At 57.3% G+C, this 19,462-nt stretch overlaps 2 protein-coding genes across 2 annotated transcripts; both read left to right on the forward strand.

Annotated features, from left to right (window-relative positions):
- Positions 1 to 233: 233 nt before the first annotated feature.
- On the forward strand, positions 234 to 6,067 carry SERPINA6 (serpin family A member 6). The gene is given in 7 exon segments (XM_004699092.1): positions 234 to 693; positions 696 to 833; positions 2,557 to 2,637; positions 2,640 to 2,826; positions 4,674 to 4,821; positions 5,840 to 5,883; positions 5,959 to 6,067. Coding segments are annotated over 7 exon segments (1,167 nt in total).
- Positions 6,068 to 8,757: 2,690 nt separating this feature from the next.
- On the forward strand, positions 8,758 to 19,252 carry SERPINA10 (serpin family A member 10). Its single transcript, XM_004699091.2, has 5 exons — positions 8,758 to 8,817; positions 12,076 to 12,854; positions 14,261 to 14,534; positions 15,899 to 16,049; positions 18,650 to 19,252. Exons 2-5 carry the CDS (start codon positions 12,173 to 12,175, stop codon positions 18,839 to 18,841), a joined length of 1,299 nt encoding a protein of 432 aa, XP_004699148.1. The 5' UTR covers positions 8,758 to 8,817; positions 12,076 to 12,172; the 3' UTR covers positions 18,842 to 19,252.
- The last annotated feature ends 210 nt before the right edge of the window (positions 19,253 to 19,462 follow it).

Genomic DNA, 19,462 nt, shown 5'->3' on the forward strand with positions numbered 1-19,462 from the left:
GCACCCCTCACGGACCCCAGGTGGGAAGTCACACCATTAGATGACGAGCCTGAGGCCCAGAGCTCTGCCCTGCCATGTTTCCTGTCACCGGGGTATTGGGACAGCCGAATGGCACCCCAGCTGGTGCTGTGCCCCCCTCCGCCCGGCTCCACCCCACCAGGTCTGCCTCATACTGGGTGGTCGCCCCCTCTAACCAGCACTCCTGACTTGGCAGGACCTGGCTTTCTGGGGCAATGCTACCCTATGCCTCTCTCCTCTGGCTGTCCACCTGCCTTTGGGGCATTCGGGCTTTGGACCCCGATCCTGACATGAGTCTGAGGGACCCCCGTGGCCTGGCCCTGGCCAATGTTGACTTTGCCTTCAGCCTGTATAAGCACCTGGTGGCCTTGGCCCCGGACAGGAACATCTTCATCTCCCCCATCAGCATCTCCATATCCCTGGTCATGCTGATCCTGGGCGCCGGGGGCTCCACGAGGACCCAGCTTCTCCAGGGCCTGGGCTTCAACCTCACAGAGACGGCCCGGGAGGGTGTGGTCCACAGGGACTTCCAGCACCTCCGAGGCCTGCTGCTGGAGGCGGACACCAGCTTGGAGATGACCACGGGCAACACCTTGTTCCTGGACCGCCATCTGGACGTGCGGGCGTCCTTCTCAGCAGACACCAGGCGCTACTACGCACCGGAGGCCTTGGCCACCATTTCCAGGACTGGGTCCGAGGCAGCAGCCGTCCTAGCAAGTGCGTCAAGAACAAGATGCAGGAGAAGGTTCCGGACCAGTTCCCAGAGCCGGACACCCCAGCCACCTTCACCCTGGTTAATAACATCTCCTTGAAAGGTACCCCTACCCATCCCCTCCATCGGGGTTAGGAGCCCCACTGGCAGGTTCCCAGCTCTGAGGACTATCTCATTTGCTGTGAGTCAGAGAGCCCACGTGATGGCACAGCCCCTTCCCCTCGTCCACCAGGCACCCCCTCTCTCATGTCCATCAGTCACCCTCTGTCACCGAGGGTCTGAGGCTGGCTCTGAACACAGGCCAGACATCCTGAGACATCGGCAGTGGGAGGGAAAGGGGTCTGGAGTTGTTCTCTGGCCGCCTTTACACAGCTGGGAAGTGGGGGCCCCACAAGGACTCACCCCGGACACCTGGGACCTGGGCTTCCTCAGTCAGCACCAGGATGAAAGGGAGGGGACCTTGGCCTGCAGCCGGTGTCCCCAAGTTTAAGAGGGCTTAGGCGTGGGGGGTTCAATGCTAGAGTTCTCCTCCCACACTCCTGTGCACCTCACCCACTGTCCGCCACCAGCTGTCCCTTCGTGGAGGCTTGTGGGTTGCTGTCATGCTGACTGGACTTGAATGGAGCTGACCGACTAAGAGAGACTAGGAAGAAAGGCCTGGTGACTCCTTCCCATGGACCACAAAGGTCCTCTCCTGCTGTGGACCGCACCACCGTGAGTTGGGGCCTGACAACAAGAAGGGTTTGGGGGACTAACCTAGGCCTGGCTCAGCAGGTAGGGAGCCCTGGTGGTATGGTGGTCACGCCTTGGGCTGCTAACCACAAGGCCGGCAGTTTGAAGCCACTGGTGGCTCCGAGGGAGAAAGCTGGGCCTTTGTACCCCTGTGAACATTTACAGCCTCAGAAACTCACGCGGGCAGTTCTACCCTGTCACTGTGAGTTGGCATCGAATCGATGGCAGTGAGTTTGTTTTGGGGGGGGTTGGGACTCAGCAGGTAAGCATTACCAAGGAAGCCTGGTCTCCTCCCCAGAGGTGAACTAGGAGCGGGGATGGGCCTCCACACAGCACAACCCAGTGGGCTGCCTGGCAACATGGAGAATCATGGGGCCTGGGGCTGGTTAGAGGAGGTGACCTTGAAGGGGGTTCTTCTCATCCTGACTGGCCTCACAGGAAATGTGACTTGTACCCAAGGGGCAAGGCTCTGTAGTCAGAAGCCTCCAGGCAGAAGGGAGCAATTGTTCCCAAGTCTGGCTGCCTGTCTGGGTCCCTGAGACCCCCATGCTAAGGGAAGGGATAGAATGGATGGCCCAGCCCCTCAGACCCTCGCAGCACCATGAACGCCCAAACCCAATACTAGGGATCCAGGGCCGGCTCACAGCGCTCCCCCTGGGTCACAGAGCCCCCCTGCTCCGTGGGGTGCCAGGCCTTTCTTCCTAGGTGTCTGTGGGTGAGTCTGAACCACCCATGTCTCCATTGGAGCCCAGCAGCGAGCCGTTGGCACCACCAGGGCTGCCCAAACCACCTTCCGCATCTTCAAACACAGGACCCTGCCCAGTCAGGGGGAGGATGGGCCCCTGTGCCCCCATCCAAGAATCCGAAGGCACTTAAGTCTTCCAAGGTTGGAAGTCGGTCTCCAAAGCCAGCTATCCTCCCGCCCTCCAGCAGGGATGGAAGACAGGCCCACTGGACACCTTTGGGACTCTTGGCTCTTTCCCAGGAAGCACGGCTCTCGAGGGGTAACCTGGGAGGGCTGCAGCCGGGCTTGTCTGAGCCGAGAATCTGCCCTGGGTGCCGGCCCTGCTTTGTGACCCTGTCCCCGTCCCCAGGCACATGGGCGATCCCCTTCGATCCAAAGAGCACCTTGGACGAGGACGTTCAGGTGAGCGAGGCGAGCTTAGTGAAGGTGCCATGATGTCACAGCTGGGAGCCGTCAAGCAGCTGAATGACTCGCTGCTGCCCTGCCAGCTGGTCCAGCTGGATTACACCAACAATGGAACGGCCTTCTGCATCCTTCCCCACCAGGGCCACATGGACAAGGTCATGGCCGCACTCAGCAGGGACACCATTCAGAGGTGGTCCAAGTCCCTGAGCTTGGGGTAAGCCGCGGGCCAGCCAGGCAGTGTCGCAGCAAGTGCACCCCCATTGTTCTAGCAAGCTCCCCCACCTGCTCACCTGTGCTGGGGACAGAGAGGCGTTCTTGGGGTCCTCGAAGTGCTCATACCTGCCTCTGAGGGTGCGTGTGTGCACGGGGGAGCTTATGTTCGGGGATTGGTGTGTAAGAGGTCCAATTGCCCAGCCACGCCTTCCATTTAGCTCACCACCACTCTGTCCCCATCCTCCCAGAAGGGGGCTTGTAACTTAGCTATTAAACCCCAAACCAAACCCACTGCCCCTGAATTGAAGCTGACTATTGGCAGACCTAGAGGACAGGGTAGAACTGCCCCTGTGGGTTTCCGAGACTCCAACTCTTTAAGGGAGTAGAAAGCCTTGTCTTTCCCTGGGGAAGCAGCTGTTGGTTTGGAACTGCTGAGCCTGTGTTTAGCAGCCTGACACATAACCACGATCCACCAGGTGGTGATAATGCACCTTGAGTCCAAACATCACCCTTCATTGGAAAAGGAGCCCGGGTGGCGTAGTGAGTCACTCTCCTTGGGAGGCTAACCATAAAGTCAACACTTCGAAACCACCAGCCACTGCATAGGAGACAGATGAGGCTGTCTGCTCCCGTAAAGATGGACAGCCTCCGAAACCCACAGTTTTTCTGGGTCCTCCGGGGTGACTGCGAGTCAGATGGACCCGGAGGCAGAGTTTGGTTTGAGTTCAAGCGGGCGATGAGGACTCTCTCTTTTTCTTTAAAATCATTTTATTGGGGGCTCATACACCTCTTCCGACAATCCATACATCCAGCCATTGTGTCAGGCACATGTGTACATTGTTGCCATTATCAGACTCACACACAGAAGAATCTCTTCAGCAAAATGCCGCACTTCAGATGGCACTCATCCCTAACACCTGCCATTTGTCCTAAATGGCTACAGAGATAGACATCTGGGGTGAAACGTACATCTAAAACCTGGAAACCCCAATCTGTAGTTGAGTCTGCTCTGACTCACGATGCTGTAGGACACAACAGAACTGCCCCGCTGGGTTGACTGCCACATCCGGGGGCTGTACCTTGGGCTGCGTTCCCTGACTGGGGGTGAGCTCCAGCTCCGTCCCAAAGCCTTCCTCCCTGCGTACTTCCTCACCAAGCCCCTCTGTCCCCAGCAGCACCCTTGCACATCTACACACCCTGACATTCCTCAGGTTCCCGGGAAGCCTGTCCACCCAGGGCACTCTGTCCTCCTGAGCCTGGCAGCGGCCCCTGGGTTCAGTGCAGAGCTGGGGCTTGGTGGCAGCTTGTCCCAATGCCATCTAATTCTGCAGCCCGAGGCCCCTGCTCCCTCCACCCTGCTCTGCCCCAGCTTCCAGTAGGAGGCACTCGGGGAACTTTCTCTGAGGACCATTGACCTAAATGCCCAGCAGTCCTCACTCAGCTGCAGCATCTGAAGGGTGATTTGACCTGCGTGTATCATAGGTGACATCTGCTCAACGGAAGAGCCAGAAGAAAAGTGTTTGCGTTTTGATCCTTAAGTGGTGGACTGACTGCTAACCGCTAGGTCGGCAGTTCAAAACCACCGGGGGCTCTTTGGGAGAAAGATGAGGCTTTCTATAAAGAGTCACAGTCTCAGAAATCCACGGGGTCAGTTCTCCTCTGCCCTACAAGGTCACTATGAGTTGAAATGCGCTCGCGATGGAGTGAGTTTAGCGTTTTGTCCAGTGCTCTCCCTTGCTCCAAAAGGGCAGAGGCCTGGAGGGACCACATGGAAGATGGGGGCGCCCCTCTCTCGGCATCAGCCCCAGTGTGTAGAACCAGCTAACCCACTCACTTGCCTCCAATCAGCCAGGCTCAAGTGTCCATCCCGAAGATCCCCATCTCTGGAACCTATGAGCTCAGGAGCACCCTGGAAGGCATGGGCATCTTGGACCTGTTCACTGAGCGGGCGAACATCTCAGGCATCACTGGAGAGGCCCCACTGAAGGTGTGGAAGGTCAGTGTCAGGAACCCCTTTCCCATTTCCCCAAACCCACAATCTGAAGAACGGCGAGCAACACTGTGCCCGGGGACCCCCAGCCCGGCCGCGGCCAGCTCTCCACTGGATCACAGGGTTAATGGGCTTGGCAAAAATCCATGGCCTCCCCAAGGTCACATGGGAAGCAAGTGACAGGAGAAAGCCCTGTCTTGGGCCCCCTAGCCCTCCAGACCTGGCAGAGGGGTCTTGGAGGAGGATGAAGTAGCAACAGCAGGGCTCTGAAGGCCCAGCCTGGGAAAGCCTCCGGCCACCTTTCTGGCCAGCAACAGCCATGGTCTTCCCCTTGGGTTTGCTGCTGTTAGACATTCACTCATTTGGAGAACAAATGAGCACCGCTGCGTGACTGTCTAATGCCTGTGCCAACAGACACTGCCCTGCCCTCTCAACCTTCCAGTCCTGACAAAGCAAAGAAAGGGGCAGGGGATGATGGTCACCGCTGCTGATCGCCACCCCTAGCGACTCCTGTGGTGCTGGACAAGGAGCCCTGATGCTGTAGTGGGTTAAGCATTGGGCTGCTAACTGCAAGATCAGCAGCTCAAACCCACCAGCTGCTCTGTGGGAGAAAGATGAGGCTGTCTGTCTGCTCCCTTAAAGAGTTACAGTCTCTGGAGCTCACAGGGGGCAGTTCCCTCTGTCCCACAGGGTCACTATCAGTCGGAATGGATTTGAAGGTAGTGGCCTTGACTTTTTTGAGTGGTGCCCTATGGGAGTGAACTGAGTCAATGCCACTGTGGCCTTATGCTGTTGTGACCTATTGAGCTGATTCCTGCTCACAGTCTCCCCATTCGACAGTGCAGACCTGTCCCAGAAAGCTTCGAGTGCAGAGCAAGAGGCCCAGGCACTAGCCCAGGGGGACTGCCAACTCTGAGCCCCGGCTTCCAGCACCGCCCACAGACCTAAAGGTGATGCTGGCTGGCTGAGCACCTGATCAAAGCCTGGCACAGGTCAACCCCTGTCTCTGGTACCCCTCGCACAGGTGGTCCACAAGACTGTGCTACACATGGATGAGGCGGGGGTGGGGTGGGGTGGGGTGGGGTGGGGTAAGACCACCCCCGCTGCAGCTCCTGCAGAAGCCCTAACACCTGCGCCCCCTAGGGACCAGCCTCCCAGCGTCATCAAATTCAACCAGCCCCTCCTCATCTGCATCTTCGACAGTTTCACCTGGAGCACTCTCTTCCTGGGCAAGGTGACAAGCCCAACCTGAGATCACAGCCCTGAACACAGGCACCGTCTGACTGGGAGCCCCAGGGCAAACCTCCCCGCCCCACCCCCAACGCATTCTGGGAAGTGGGAGCGCACCCCCCGTACACGTCTGGTCCTCCGCCATCTAGCCAGGGTTGTTTGTACTGTGAGCATCTTTAATAAACAACTATCCTTGCAACCATCCTGAAGGTGTGTGCGCAGGCGCTGTGCGGGGAGGGATGGCAGGGGAGCGGGAGAGAATCCGGAAGAGGCATTTGGCCAGCAGGGACCCTAGTGGTGCCATGCTTAAGCGCTTGGCTATTAAAGGTCAGTGATTCAAACCCACCAGCCGCCCCACGGGGAGAAAACGGGGCCGTCCACTCTGCAGAGAGGACCGCTTGGAATCCCTGGGGCAGGTCTGCGCTATCCTAGGGGCTCGCTGGGACTGGCCAGACAGAGGCAGGTGCCCTGCTGGTGTGGGTATACCAGGGGGCCCCCATGATGAGAGGGACTGGGTGGGGTTCCCCTGTGCCTGAACCTCGGGCAGCAGCCTCCCTGCAGGGACAACCGGCAGCCCCTGGGCACGGCGGCTTTGGAAGCACCTGGAAATGGCATCTTGGCATGTTCTCCGGCGAGCATGCGCAGCTGTGGTGGGCGGATCATAGGCCACAGGCGCCTCACGTGACGTGACACATCCTTGCGGGAGGAACTGCTGGCTGGGAAGGGTACCTCTGGGCAGGGCATTTTCTGCCGTCCTCTCTCTCCTTCATCACTGCCAGCCAGGGGCTGATCCCCAATCAGGAAGCGCTCCCCACTCCCCATGTCAACCTGAAGTCCTGATGCTTGGCCTTCGCAAAGAAATACTAGGAATTCCAGATTCCTAAGGCCTCCTCTGATCCTGCCTCTCCCCTGCTCCCAAACATTCAATGGCTCCCAGTTGCCAGCCCCAGGCAGACCATGTGCCCCATATTGAGAAGGATCCTCTCCCTTCTAAATCCAGCCTCCCCTTACCCCCGCCCCCAGGCAGGGCCACCTGGGTAGTGCAAAGGGCGCCATCTAGGTGGGCGCCCTGGTTAAGGCAGGAGACTAGGAGATGAAGCCCGGCTTTGGAGCCAGTGGCTCACGTGTCTGCTCTCGGCCTACAGGCTGGGTCGTCGAGCAGGTTAGCGGGCCTCCCTGAGCCTCTGTGCTTCCGAGGAAAAGCCTCTCCCTTCTCCTCCCCCTCAAATCCCGCCAGGGTGGAGCTCTTGGCGGCTCACGGAAAGGTGGGTGGTGTGGGTCTGCCAGCCGGCGACCTGCACCTGGAAAGATGATGCCCTAGGAAATCCCGTGGGGCAGTTCTGTGCCACGTGCCCTCATCGTCAGGGGCCTTCGGAGTCGGGACCACAACGCTGCCTGGTCTTGCACCATCCTCACCCTTGTTACGCTTCAGCCCCTGGTGACAGCCATGGTGCCGAGTCATCTCCCTCCCCAGTGCCTTCCTCTCACTGACCCGTTCTCTATCAAGCTTGACGTTCTTGGCTGAGCATTGGCCCCTCCGGAGAACTTGTCCAAAGCACATGAGATGAAATCTCGCTGTCCTGGCTTCCCAGGGCCCCCCCAGCTGTCGTTTTGCCCAAGAGTCAGCTTGTTGGTTCTCCTGGCAGGACAGTCCAAGGTACTTCCAGTGTCTCCATCAGCACCGTCATCCCTTGTCACTGTCCAGCTTGTGCAGACATATAGGTGTCCCTCAAGCTGGGGAAGGCTGAGCAGGGCAAGCCTGGGCCCGAAACGGGGATGCCAAGGGCCAATGGGAGAGGGGACAGGGGAGCACACTCAGGGATGTCTGGGAAGCCTTTGCTATGGCCCCACCATGCAGGGGAACCCCCTGGCCCTCCCATCTCTCCCACAGTTCCCTTGGATCACGGATCATGTCAAGCACTGCCCCCTAGTTGGGTCCAGGTTCCAGGATGCATTTGCACAAGAAGTCCCTGGATCTCACCTGGGAGGGGGCGCTCAGAAGCAGGGTGCCTCCTGCCGGTACTCTGGAGTAGGGTTCTTGCCTTGCTTGCATAAGACCCAGGTTCGACTCCAAGCTAATGCCTCTCATTCGCAGCCAGCCCCCATCAGATGGTGGGGGCTCATATGGTGCTCTGATGAGGAGCTCCAGCAGAGCTTCCAGACTAAGATGAGACTAGAAAGAAAGTCCTGGTGATCACTTGTGAAATCACAGCAGTTCAACTGTGCTACGCATGGGGGTCCCGTGAGTTAGGGGTCAGCGAGGAGGCTGGGGCCATGGCTGCTGATGTCCAAGGGGCACATAACAAACTATTATAAGAAAGCGAGCTGGCCAGGCTGGTGAGTCCTTGTCTTCTGAGGACGCCAGCCTCCTGGCTTAGGGAACATCATCCAGCAGTAAGTTCACCTTGAAACAGGCGCGTCCTGGAAGCTGCGTGGACAGCAGGGTTGACTCATCTTTGCCTTCCTAGGGCCTGGCACTGCCCCTTCCTCACACCTCCCAGAAGGTGGGGGCTGGACCTGCGAGGCAGGGCCTGAGGGTGCCCAGCAGCTGCTCTGAGGCTGGCCTGACTTCAGATGCAGGGTGAGGGACACCTCTCTTTTGGTCCATGTGGTTTTCCCAGAAACGCCATCCTCTCCGAGCAGGGTGTTAATCAGTAACTCGCACATGGGGAGAGGGCCATACTTTGGAATAGCAAATATTTGCAGAAGGGTTTCAGCTGCAAACCCTCACCTTTGTCTTACAACCCATCCCAGGCACCGAGGACCCGTCAGGTAAGAGGCAGGGGTGCAAGAGGGGTGGGGGTCAAAAGCCTCAGCCCATGGGCAGCGCAGATACCCTGTCCTAGGGTGCGCCCAGAGCCCGGGACAATCAGGAAACCTCCTCTGAGGACAGAGGCAGGGGGCAGAGGGGGGCTGGAGCGCTACAGCTGAGACCTCATCACCTTCCACGCCACAGGTCATACTTCGGCCCTGCCCCATCCCCCATCCCACTCTCTCAAGCCAACCACCTCTTTCCAGGTTTCTTGAGGGCCAGGGGCAAAGGGACATGGTGGGGCCTCTTCTGGACACATACCACCTTACCACCGGGGTGCTAGGCGAGAAGGCATGGGCTTGGTGGCGCCTCAGTCTCTGCGGGAGTGTCCCCTCCATCGGAATCTGGGCAGTCCAGTAATGAACCGTCCCCTTAGGGAGGCCACAGGCAGAGTGTGCCACCAACAGTGTGCAGACCCAGTGGGGAAGGCCCGGGTGCTGCTTTTCAGCCAGAAGAGGAGCCTCAGGAGGGAACGGGGCTGAGACCCGCCTTCAGAAGGAGCGCCATCCATGCATTTGATGTGCTGGTATAATTTCCTGACCACCAACCGTGACAGAGGGAATGCCAACCCACCACTGTCACTGAGTCACCTCCAGCTCAACTATAGGCTCCCGGCTGGGGGCTGGAAATGTTTGCGGGAGGAGATAGCCTCATCTTTGTCCCACGGAGCAGATGGTGGGTTTGAACCGCCCACCTTGGGGTTAGCTGCCCACCTTTGTCGAACTCATTGTGCCACCAGGGATCCTTGTGAAAGGAAACCACCCTGAATTAGGCAGCCATCTGCTGGAGGTGGGCGTCCCCCGGTGGTGCAGAGAATGAATGCTGTTGGTCGTTAACAGAGAGGTTGGAGGTTCAAGCCTATCTCGAGGCCCCTCAGAAGCAAGGCCTGTGCTCCACTCTGAAACGTCAGCCACTGAAACCCTTGGGGCCAGAGTTCTCCTCCAAGGCTCAGAGCATCACCAGGAGTCTAAGTTGTCTGCCTAGCAACTGGCGTGGGTTCAGGAGGAGCCCTGGCAGCATAGTGGGGTACCAGTTGGGCTGCTAGCCTAAAGGCCAGCAGTTCGAAATCACCAGCTGCTCCATGGGCGAGAGAGGAGGCTTTCTGGGGACATGATGATGTACAGTCTTGGAAACCCACTCTGTCCTCAGGGGTTGCTATGACTCGATGGCTGTGAGTTTGTTTTGGAGTTTGGTGTTGGCTCCCTACGGTTATACGACGACGAAGGAAGGCATAAAACGGGGTCACATCTGGCAGAGTGGCAGCGTTTGCCCAGCGTACTGGCGTGACTTACTGAACACGGGGATGCCACACACAACTGGAAAACCAAAACCCAAACCCATCCCTCCAAGTCGATGCCAACCTCTAGGGTTCCAGGTTTGTCAATCTTTACAGGAGCACACAGCCCTTGGCTCTTTCCCTAGGAGCAGCTGGTGGACTCGAACCACTGACCCTCCAGCTAACAGCGCAGCGTTTCACCCCCTGTACCACAAGGGCTCCTTGTAGAATTAGAAAAGATCCCCTACATGCTGATGGTGGGGAGACATGGCAGAGTAGTTCCTGGTGAAGATCATGGTCCTGGCTGTTGGGGTATCAAGTCCTAAGGCCGGGTGTCCTTCTGACCGGGCCCAGGGGAGGACACGCTGCCCGCAGCACAGAGGAAGAGGCCTGGACTTCCCCTGCCCGTTTTCTGCCACGGGCAACCTTGGTTCAGATGGGGGTCTGCCGATAAGGAAGGTGGTGAGGGCTGAGGCTACACTGGGCTGGGGATCTTGTCGCACTGAGGCGCCCTGGTGCCTTGGGCCCAGAAGAGAGCAGGTCAGGGTGAGGGTCTGCCTCAGGGGGCCTGGTCATGTCAGTCGTACACAGCTGGGCACGGAGTGTGGAGACGGCTGAGCCCCCGCTGCTCGTGCGGCCAAGAAACGCATGCTCCGGGGCCAGGCGCCTCTGTCACCGGTCCAGAGTAGAAGTGTGCTGTGCGGGGTTCTCCATGGCTGAGCTTTTGGAATCCGATCACCAGGCCTTTCTTCCGAGGCACCTCTGGGTGGATCCAAACCGCCAACTTTTCCGTTAGTCACCGGACGCGTGAATCATTTGCAATTTCCAGGGACGCCGCAGCCAAGGGAGAAAGGCCTAACAGCAAGCATCTCTGCCCAGGCTGTGGGAGAGGGTTTGGGGAGGGGCAGAGAGGGGAAAGTTTGATCCCAAATCAGGGGACTGCAGCAAGTTCCCTTCTCCTTGCCTTCCCTACCAAGCAAAACCCACACCTCACTGCCAGTGAGCGGATCCTGACTCACAGCAGCCCTGTCGGACAGAGTAGAACCCTCCCCTCTCAAAACCAGACCTAACTCCCTGCCATCGAGTCAAAACTGACTCACAGGAACCCCCTGTGGGTTACCAAGACTAACTGTTTATGGGAATTGAAAGGCCCGTCATTCTCTCTTGGAGCCGCTGGTGGTTTTGACCTGCCAACTATGCAGATCGCAGCCAAACACATAACCACTATGCCACCAGGGTTCCCTAGAACCACCTGTCTTAGGGTTTCAACTGCTGACCTTTCAGCTGGCAGCCAGCAGCTCAGCACATAGACCCAGGGCTTCAGGAGTCCAACTTAGAGCCAACCAAACCACCCTCACTGCCATCCAGTCAATTCTGATGCCTAGCGTGGGTTAAAACTGTCCCTGGGGGTTTCTGAGGATGTAAATCTTTACGGTGCTGAAAAATGCCTCATCTTTCTCCCCCTGAGCGGCTGGTGGTTTCAAACTTCTGATCTCAAGCAAAAACAAACTCACTGCCATCAATTGTCTCAGCAACCTGATAGGAAATCCTGAGGGCTTCAGAGACTATAAATCCTTATGGGAGTAGAAAGCCTCATCTTTCTCTTTCAAAGCAGCTGGCGGCTTCAAACTGCTGACCTAGTAGTGGTTGGCAGCCCAACGTCTAACCCACGACACCACCAGGGCTCCTTGTGAGGCCAATGGAGGCCCTCTAAATTCCCAGCTCAAGGGAATATCCACAGCTCAGCTGGGTGGGTATACCCACCCTCCCAAAGGGCGAGGACAAAGCAGGGTGCTCCACCCTCCCAATGACTCTCTGCTGCCTCTGCTCGGGGCTCTTCACCTGGCCTTCTGCTTGGCCAGGTGCCCGAGTACAGGCCTACCTGGGCAGGACACTTGGGGAAAGAAGGTTGGCATCAACATGAGGGCCCTCTCTGTTTCAGGTTGCCCGGGGCTGTCCCACTCCAGGAAGCCCTTTGGAACCACTGAGCTCTCTTTCTTCTTGTGTCGAGAGGAGTCCCCCAGGGGTGCACAGAGAGCATGAAGGTGATGATAAGCCTGCTGCTCCCGGTCCTCCTAGCCCAGGGGGATCTGGTGCCCAGCTCGACCCTGAGCCCCCCACAGTCAGAGACTGAGGCAGGGCCCAGCACTCCGAAGACCCTGGTTCCCCAGAACCAGCCACCCCAGGAAGAGGAGGAAGAGGAGGCCCGGCTGGTAGCTGGGGGGTTCGAACTTTCTCGGGCGACTTCCAACTTGGGGTTTGATTTACTGCGCAAAATGACTGCCCGGCATGAAGGCAACTTGATGTTCTCACCACTGGGCCTGTCCTTCGCCATGGGGACCCTGATGCTGGGGACCTCGGGGCCCACCCACGCCCAGATCCTGAGCGGGCTGGGCCTGCAGACCCTGAGCAGGACCCAGCCCCTGCCAGAGCTCTTTGGACACCTCCGAAAGACCCTGACCCACACCCGGGAGCTGGGCCTCAGCCAGGGCAGCTGGGCCTTCATCCACAAGGACTTTGATGTCACAGAGACCTTCCGCAATTTGTCCAAGAGGTATTTCGATACCGAATGCGTGCCTGTGAATTTCCGCAATGCCTCGCAGGCCAGAGGGCTCATGAATCACTACATTAGCAAAGAGACCCAGGGCAAAATCCCCAAGCTCTTTGATAAAATTAACCCTGACACCAAATTAATCCTCATGGATTACATCCTGTTCAGAGGTAAGTGATGCTCCTCAGCTCCCCTAAAGCTGGGTCCCCTGGTTTCCAATTCTGGAGATGGGAACGCTCGCTGAATGTGCAATGCTGCGCAACACGACCTGCTGAGCCTGAAGCCCTAGCGCTACAGGCCATGGGTCCTTTAAGTCCTCCAAGGGGCCGCTCCACAGCTCAGAGGCACGTGGGGCCACAGCCCAGGGCATCCAACGCCCAGGTCTCTGTCATCACAGACATTCAGATCTGCAGCCTGAGCCAAGTGACGTACTCTGTCTCCCTAATCTTAATCTAGAAAATAAGGCCACGCCCACTTCCTCCGGTTATGAAGCTTAAATGAGGTCATGTGTCCAGTGCCTCCTTGGTCTTGCCCCTTACCCCAAAGCCATGAGGTCAATTCACCTTATAGGACAGAGTGGAACTCCTTCCTTCTTAGGGTTTCTGAGACCGTACATCTTTACAGGAACAGACAGCCTCGTTTGCCTCTTGTGGAGCGGCTGGTGGGTTTGAACTGCCAGCCTTGTGGTTAGCGCCCCAATGCTTAGTCGACCGTGCCACCAGAACTCCTGCATGGCACCCTGTAGGTACTAAGTATGATAACTTTCTGAAATAGTTGGTCTGCCCTTCACGTTCAATCCCATTCAGAAGATTTGAGCGATCGCCACCACGATCAATTTTGGGACGTTTTCCTCCCCTGCCGTTATTGTTAGCTCCCCATCGACTTTTTAAGACGCTCATCATGTGATTGATCTTCAGAGTGGCCAGCAACAAAAAGGGAGGATGCGCATGCTGCCCAAGAAGGCTGGTTAGCTTGATCAAGGTCACACAGAGAATATATGGCTAGACCAGGTCTCCTGGTGCCCCAGTTGCTAGGCTGACCCCGGGAATGAGGAGACAAAGCCCCACCCCACAATCAGCCAGGCCACACGTGAGTGGACACTGCGTTCCTCCTGCTGGTGGCCTCTGGCGGTTGAGTGGCTATCAGCCAGCAGAGGGTCCTCCCTGAGCACCACCCGGGCAGTGGATGGGGGCGGGTGCCATCAGTCCGGCTACAGGAGGCCAAGCTGCGCGTGTGTGCACGCACGGGACATGGCGGCCAGCGGCGGGTGCATCGGTAGTCGAAACAGAGAAACCAACCTAAACCCAGCTCACTGCCATCCCGTTGCAGCCACGCAGCCCTCGTGGGTACCGCAGCCGGAGGGTGAGCAAACCCTGTTGGGTCCTTGCTCGCGCGTGTGGTTCCAACCGGCCCGCCCGAAGCGTCAGGGTTCCGCGTGCCGACAAGGCCGGTCCCACGGGTGGGGGTGGGGTGTCTAGCAGGCTGCCCACGTCGGGGCAGAGGGCAGATGACCTTAGCGAGCCAGAGGCTTCCCAGGAGGGTGGTTTTGTCCTAAGCGCTTTTCTGGCCCATTCAGGGAAGTGGCAGACGCCATTCAACCCCGCCTTCACGGAAGTGGACACGTTCCACCTGGACAAGTACCGGGCGGTGAAGGTGCCCCTGATGTTCGCCTCGGGCACGTTCGCCTCCAGCTTTGACGTGAACTTGCGCTGCCACGTGCTCAAGCTGCCCTACCGTGGGAACGCCACCATGCTGGTGGTCCTCATGCAGCGCCTGGGGGACTACCTGGCCCTGGAAGACTACCTGACCACGGACCTGGTGGAGGCGTGGCTTCAGAACATGAAAACCAGGTAGGGCTTCCCTGGCCCTGTGCACATGCAGCCTGCCAGGCCCTGCTGTAGCTCACGGCCACTGTGGCACCCCTGCACCATGGGGCTTGGCTCCCAGCTCCCCCAGGCAAGGGGAGGCATTGTCTTGGGGTCTCTCTGTCCCTAATAGACAAGAGCCCTTCCATCCAGTGAGGGGACCAGAAGTCTGTCGCCACACAGAGGGCAGAGAAGTAGATTTCCTGGCAGAAATTTGGGAACCCTGGTGGCGTAGTGGTGACAGGTTGGCTTGCAACCAAGAGTTCCAGTCTCGAAACCCACAGGGGCAGAGTCGCTGTGAGTCGGCATCGACCAGATGGCTGAGAGTTTGGGTTTTTCCAGCAGAGATTGTGGATTCGTTTTCAAAGCACCGTGATGAAAGGCCCGTCGCAATAGAGCGAGCTCCCCACAGTGGGTTGTTTCCGTTTTCTCAGTGCAAATCTGAGTTAGGTTTAGAGATAGCGTAGGGGCTTCTAAAGCCAAACTCACTGCCAGCCGTGGATTCCGACAAGGTCCAGCTGCCTCTTTCGGTTTCCAAGACTGTAACTCTTCACAGGACTAGAAAGCCCTAGGATCGCTGTGGGTCAGAATCAATGTGCTTTGGTTGGTTTGGTTGGGGCTTCTCATCCCAAGGTTGGCAGTTCAAACCCACCAGCCACACTATGGGGGGAGAGGGGGGAAGATGATGCTATCTTCTCCCGTAAGGGTTGACCGTCTTGGAAACCCTCTATAGGGTTGACCCTATATGGCAGTGGGTTTGGCTTGGGCTGTCTAATGAAAGGTTACCTGGTGGTACAGGGGGCTAAGCATTGCCCCGCTGACCGATGGGTCAGTGATTCGACCCCATCAGCTGCTGCCCGGGAGAAATACGAGGCCATCCGCTTCTGTAAAGATTTGCAGCATCAGAAACCTGATGGGGAAGTTACTTACACTCTCCCCACTGGGATTGCGATGGGGCAGAATCGCCTTGCTGGCCGTGGGTTTGGGGTTTGCGGGTGGCCTCTGATGTGGGTAATGGCATTGGGGAAAGGTTTGGAAACTGCGAGAATGGCCTACCCGGACACCGAGCCTCGATGTGCACTGTTGGGGAAAATGGCGTGGAGGTTTGCTAGCTGCCAGGTCCCAGAATTTGTGGATTCCGAGAAGCGTAAAGAGAGAGAGGGCAGCCTGCAGACTGTCAAGGTCCAAGACCTCTTCTCAAATGGCCCGGTACCAGCCTGGGTTGGCCAGTGCAGTCAGAAGGAGGGGAGGCGGGGCTAGCACCACCTCGGAGGCAGGGAAGAAAAGGCTCAGGCTGAGTGTCCTGGCCCACCGCCCGCCCTCCTCACACTGCTCTACTTGCACCACAGAAAAATGGAGGTTTTCTTTCCGAAGTTCAAGCTAGATCAGAAATATGAGATGCACCACCTGCTGAAGCAGATGGGAATCCAGAGAATCTTCTCGCCCTGGGCTGACCTGAGCGAACTCTCTCCAACACCCAGAAATCTGAAAGTATCCGAGGTAAGGTAGTGGGCCAGCAGGGCCCGGGGCGGGGTGAGATGGCCGCAGGGCACAGCGTGGACAATGACTTCCAGGGCAGAACCCGAGCTTTTTAGTGGAGTGTCTTGGCGTGGCTCTTGTGCTGGATGTTTGAAGAATCCCTAGCCTCTTTCCTCGGGCTGCAGCACTGTGTCTGCTCATTGCTCCTCTGCAATGTGGGCTCTTCCCCCACCCTCAGGGAGAAGTGGACTTGGCTCACAGCTTCAGCGTGGGGTGTGCTGAATGCAACTTTACAAGGTCATGAAAGACCTTGTACAAGGCCTTGCAACTTTACAAGGCCATGAAAGAATCCCAATAGCGGACGCCTGGCCCAACTTCCCACCTCTTGTGGAAATCCCTCTAGGATGTGTGTGCTATAGAGGGATACACATACATCCATGAAAGGAATCCTGGTGGAGTAGGGGGTTACATGTTGGGCTCCTAACCTCAAGGTCAGCAGTTTGAAACCATAAGCTGCTCCTCAAGAGAAAGAGGAGGCTTTCTACTCCCAACTCAGAAACCCCCGAGGTGGTTCTACTTTGCCTTATAAGGGCTGCTATGAGTCGGCATCCATTTGATGCTACTTAGTAAATCACACACACACACACACACACACACACACACACACACACACACACACATCAATTTATGGGGCTGCTTTTCAAAGCAGTAGTGAGTTCTCTGTCACTGGAAGCATTAAAAAAAAAAGAAATGGGAAGGCTATGGTATGGGGGTGTGTTGCCTCTTACCTTCCCTAACTCAGTCGGAGGGTCTCGCTGTGTCTCTGAAGCTACTGAGAGCCAGGCGAGGCCCTTCCACTAACGAGTCTCCCAGCTGAAATGCTATTGGTTCAGAAGGGATGCGACTGGCTGTCACTCAGAGCAGCTCTGCCCATTTATGGGAACCGGTCAGCATCCCTGGTCCACACTCACCAACCCCAGTGGGGAGGGCCCCAATCACTTTCACAACCAAGAAGGAGGATCTTTATATTTCTAAATGGCTAATAAGGTCCCTAGTGATTGCGAGTTGGGCTGTGATCCACGAGGTCAGCAGTTCAAATCCTCCAGCTGCTCCAAGGTAGAAAGATGTGGCTTTTACAGTCTCAGCAACTCACGGGGCAGGTCTACCCTGTCCTGCGAGGTCACGATGGGCCAGCATCGACTCAATGGCAGCGAGTTTGGTTTAGTGAGTACAGTTCATCTACCTTCCTTCTTAACTGGGGGATCCAGTTAACATTTTCCTATACAAATCTTGGCTTGTGGCCCTGGTGCCCATCTCTGGCTCCATCTCACAGCACCCTCTCCTCTTGTCTCTAGGAAGGACACTTGCGATTGGATTGAGGGCTCGGCCCCGTAGCTCAGGGTGACCTTATCTCAAGACCCTTCACTGAATTACCTCTGACAGGACCCCTTTCCCAAATAAGGCAGCATTGACAGGTTTCAGGGATTTGGAGTGAATATGCCTTTTGGTGGGGCCACCATTCAGTCCCCTCCAGAGGACAGGACAAAACACAAACCCTGCAGTCCAGCACTGAAGAATACAGACATGTGCTGGTGTCCGGTGCTAACCTCACCATCAGGTTTACAATGGAAACCTGGAAGCCCTCACCCTCTGCCAACTCTCAGAGAGACATCCAAAATCAAACCCACAGCCATGGGACCATTCCGGTACACAGCAAGCCTCTAGGCCAGAGCGGATGGATCTGCCTCAGTGGGTTTCCTCAGCTAGAATTCTTTTCGGAATCAGACAGTGTCACCTTTCTCCCGCAGAGTTCCCCGTGGGCTCAACCGGCTGACCTTGTGATGGACAGCCCAACACATAGCCCGCTTCACCACCAGGGCTCCCTTCCGCTTACTCTAGGGCAGCGGTCCTCAAGCTGTGGGTCGCCCGATTCCTAACAGTAGCAAAATGACAGTGATGAAGTAGCAATGAAAATAATTTTATAGTTGGGAGGTCACCACAACATGAGGAACTGTATTAAAGGGTTGTGGCGTTAGGAAGGTTGAAAACCACTGCTCTAGGGGTCTGACCCCCAGGGGCAGCACACTGAAGCATCCCATGAACCCCTCTTATGACAGACAGGCACAGGCATCGCATCGCGTGAGGTCCTCAGCCTTAAGGGCCTTTCAAACATGGCAGGAAGGAGAGGGGCAGACAGCCGATTTAAGAAAGGCTTCAGGATGGGGGCGGGGGGGCGCTTGTCCCAGCAAGTGCATCAGCGCAATGTCAGAGCTATCCAATGGCAGGAACTGGGACGCTGCCTGCTGTGGGGAGGAAAGGCAGAGTCCTCCAGAGTTCCCATCTCTTTGCAAACCTCCAAGGAGCATGCGCTCTACTCAAGAACCCCTAACACTGAGGCCAACACCTGGGTTTTGATCTGATGCGCCCAGGAGTGGAATGACCCACTAGCCCCGCCCCACCCCCACCCCCCAGTGTGTGCCCCAGATGCACTTCTCATGGAGGTTCCTGGAGGCTCTGCTGAACCTGGACCCCTCAATCCAGGAGCCTGGCCTTGTGGGTGTGTGCACAGGGGAAGCATCAATTGACCCCCAAGGGCTGCTCCTTCCGCTCTCTGCCCCCAGGTTCTGCAGAGAACAGTGGTGGAGGTGGACGAGCAGGGAACAGAGGCTGCGGCAGGGACCCTGACAGAGATCACCGCTTACTCCATGCCCCCCATCATCAAAGTGGACCGGCCCTTTCACTTCCTGATCTACGAGGAAACCACCAGGCTGCTGCTCTTTCTGGGCCGCGTGGTGGATCCGACTCGCCTCTGACCGGGACCTGCAGGTGCCCCTCAGGCTTTAATGACAGTTAGGGTGGCGGGTGGCCCAGGTGCAGAGGGCCCCCCTTGTCCTCTGCTTGTCTGGCCTTTCTTACAGATACAAATGTGTGTGCACATATGTGAGATCCCGTGCCATCGGCCTGGCGCCAGAGCCTGTTTCTGATGCTTTCGCACCTGACTGGAGACCAGCACACCTTGACCTGGATTTGTGGCTCACACACCTGGACTGGAAAAAATGGCAGCTTAGGGCTTTCTTTCAAGATAACGCCTGGGGGAGGGAGGAATGCAGACAGATGCTGCCCTAGTGCCCCACTTCTCTGTGGGCCAGAGCACTGGTCGGTCCTGTCACAGAGCCCTTGCCTGCTGACTGCATTAAAATGGCGACAGCCACTTCTGCTCTCAACCTCTGGCTCTGCGCGGCCCCCACCCTTGGAGACGCTCCTGACTGGGCCACGGAGCCGCTGGTTCAATACCTCCGTGCTCCTGGGGAAGAAACAGGGACCCTGAGGCAGGGCCACATCCACTCTATGACTTGCCGGGACCCAAGGCATATTCACGGAGCCCTTCCAATGCAGAGAATATATTAAAGTTCCAATGCAGAGAATATATTAAA

The sequence above is a fragment of the Echinops telfairi genome, unplaced genomic scaffold (genome assembly GCF_000313985.2).
Source record: "Echinops telfairi isolate 266 unplaced genomic scaffold, ASM31398v2 ScPeMD7_18;HRSCAF=68, whole genome shotgun sequence".
Lineage (NCBI taxonomy): Eukaryota > Metazoa > Chordata > Mammalia > Afrosoricida > Tenrecidae > Echinops > Echinops telfairi.

What these genes read in the sequence shown, in the direction of transcription:
- SERPINA10 (XM_004699091.2), top strand. Translation starts at nt 12,173, where the DNA reads ATGAAGGTGATGATAAGCCTGCTGCTCCCGGTCCTCCTAGCCCAGGGG. An exon ending in GGATTACATCCTGTTCAGAG is followed by an intron (nt 12,855 to 14,260) that starts GTAAGTGATGCT and finishes TGGCCCATTCAG; the next exon opens with GGAAGTGGCAGACGCCATTC. An exon ending in GAAATCTGAAAGTATCCGAG is followed by an intron (nt 16,050 to 18,649) that starts GTAAGGTAGTGG and finishes CTCTGCCCCCAG; the next exon opens with GTTCTGCAGAGAACAGTGGT.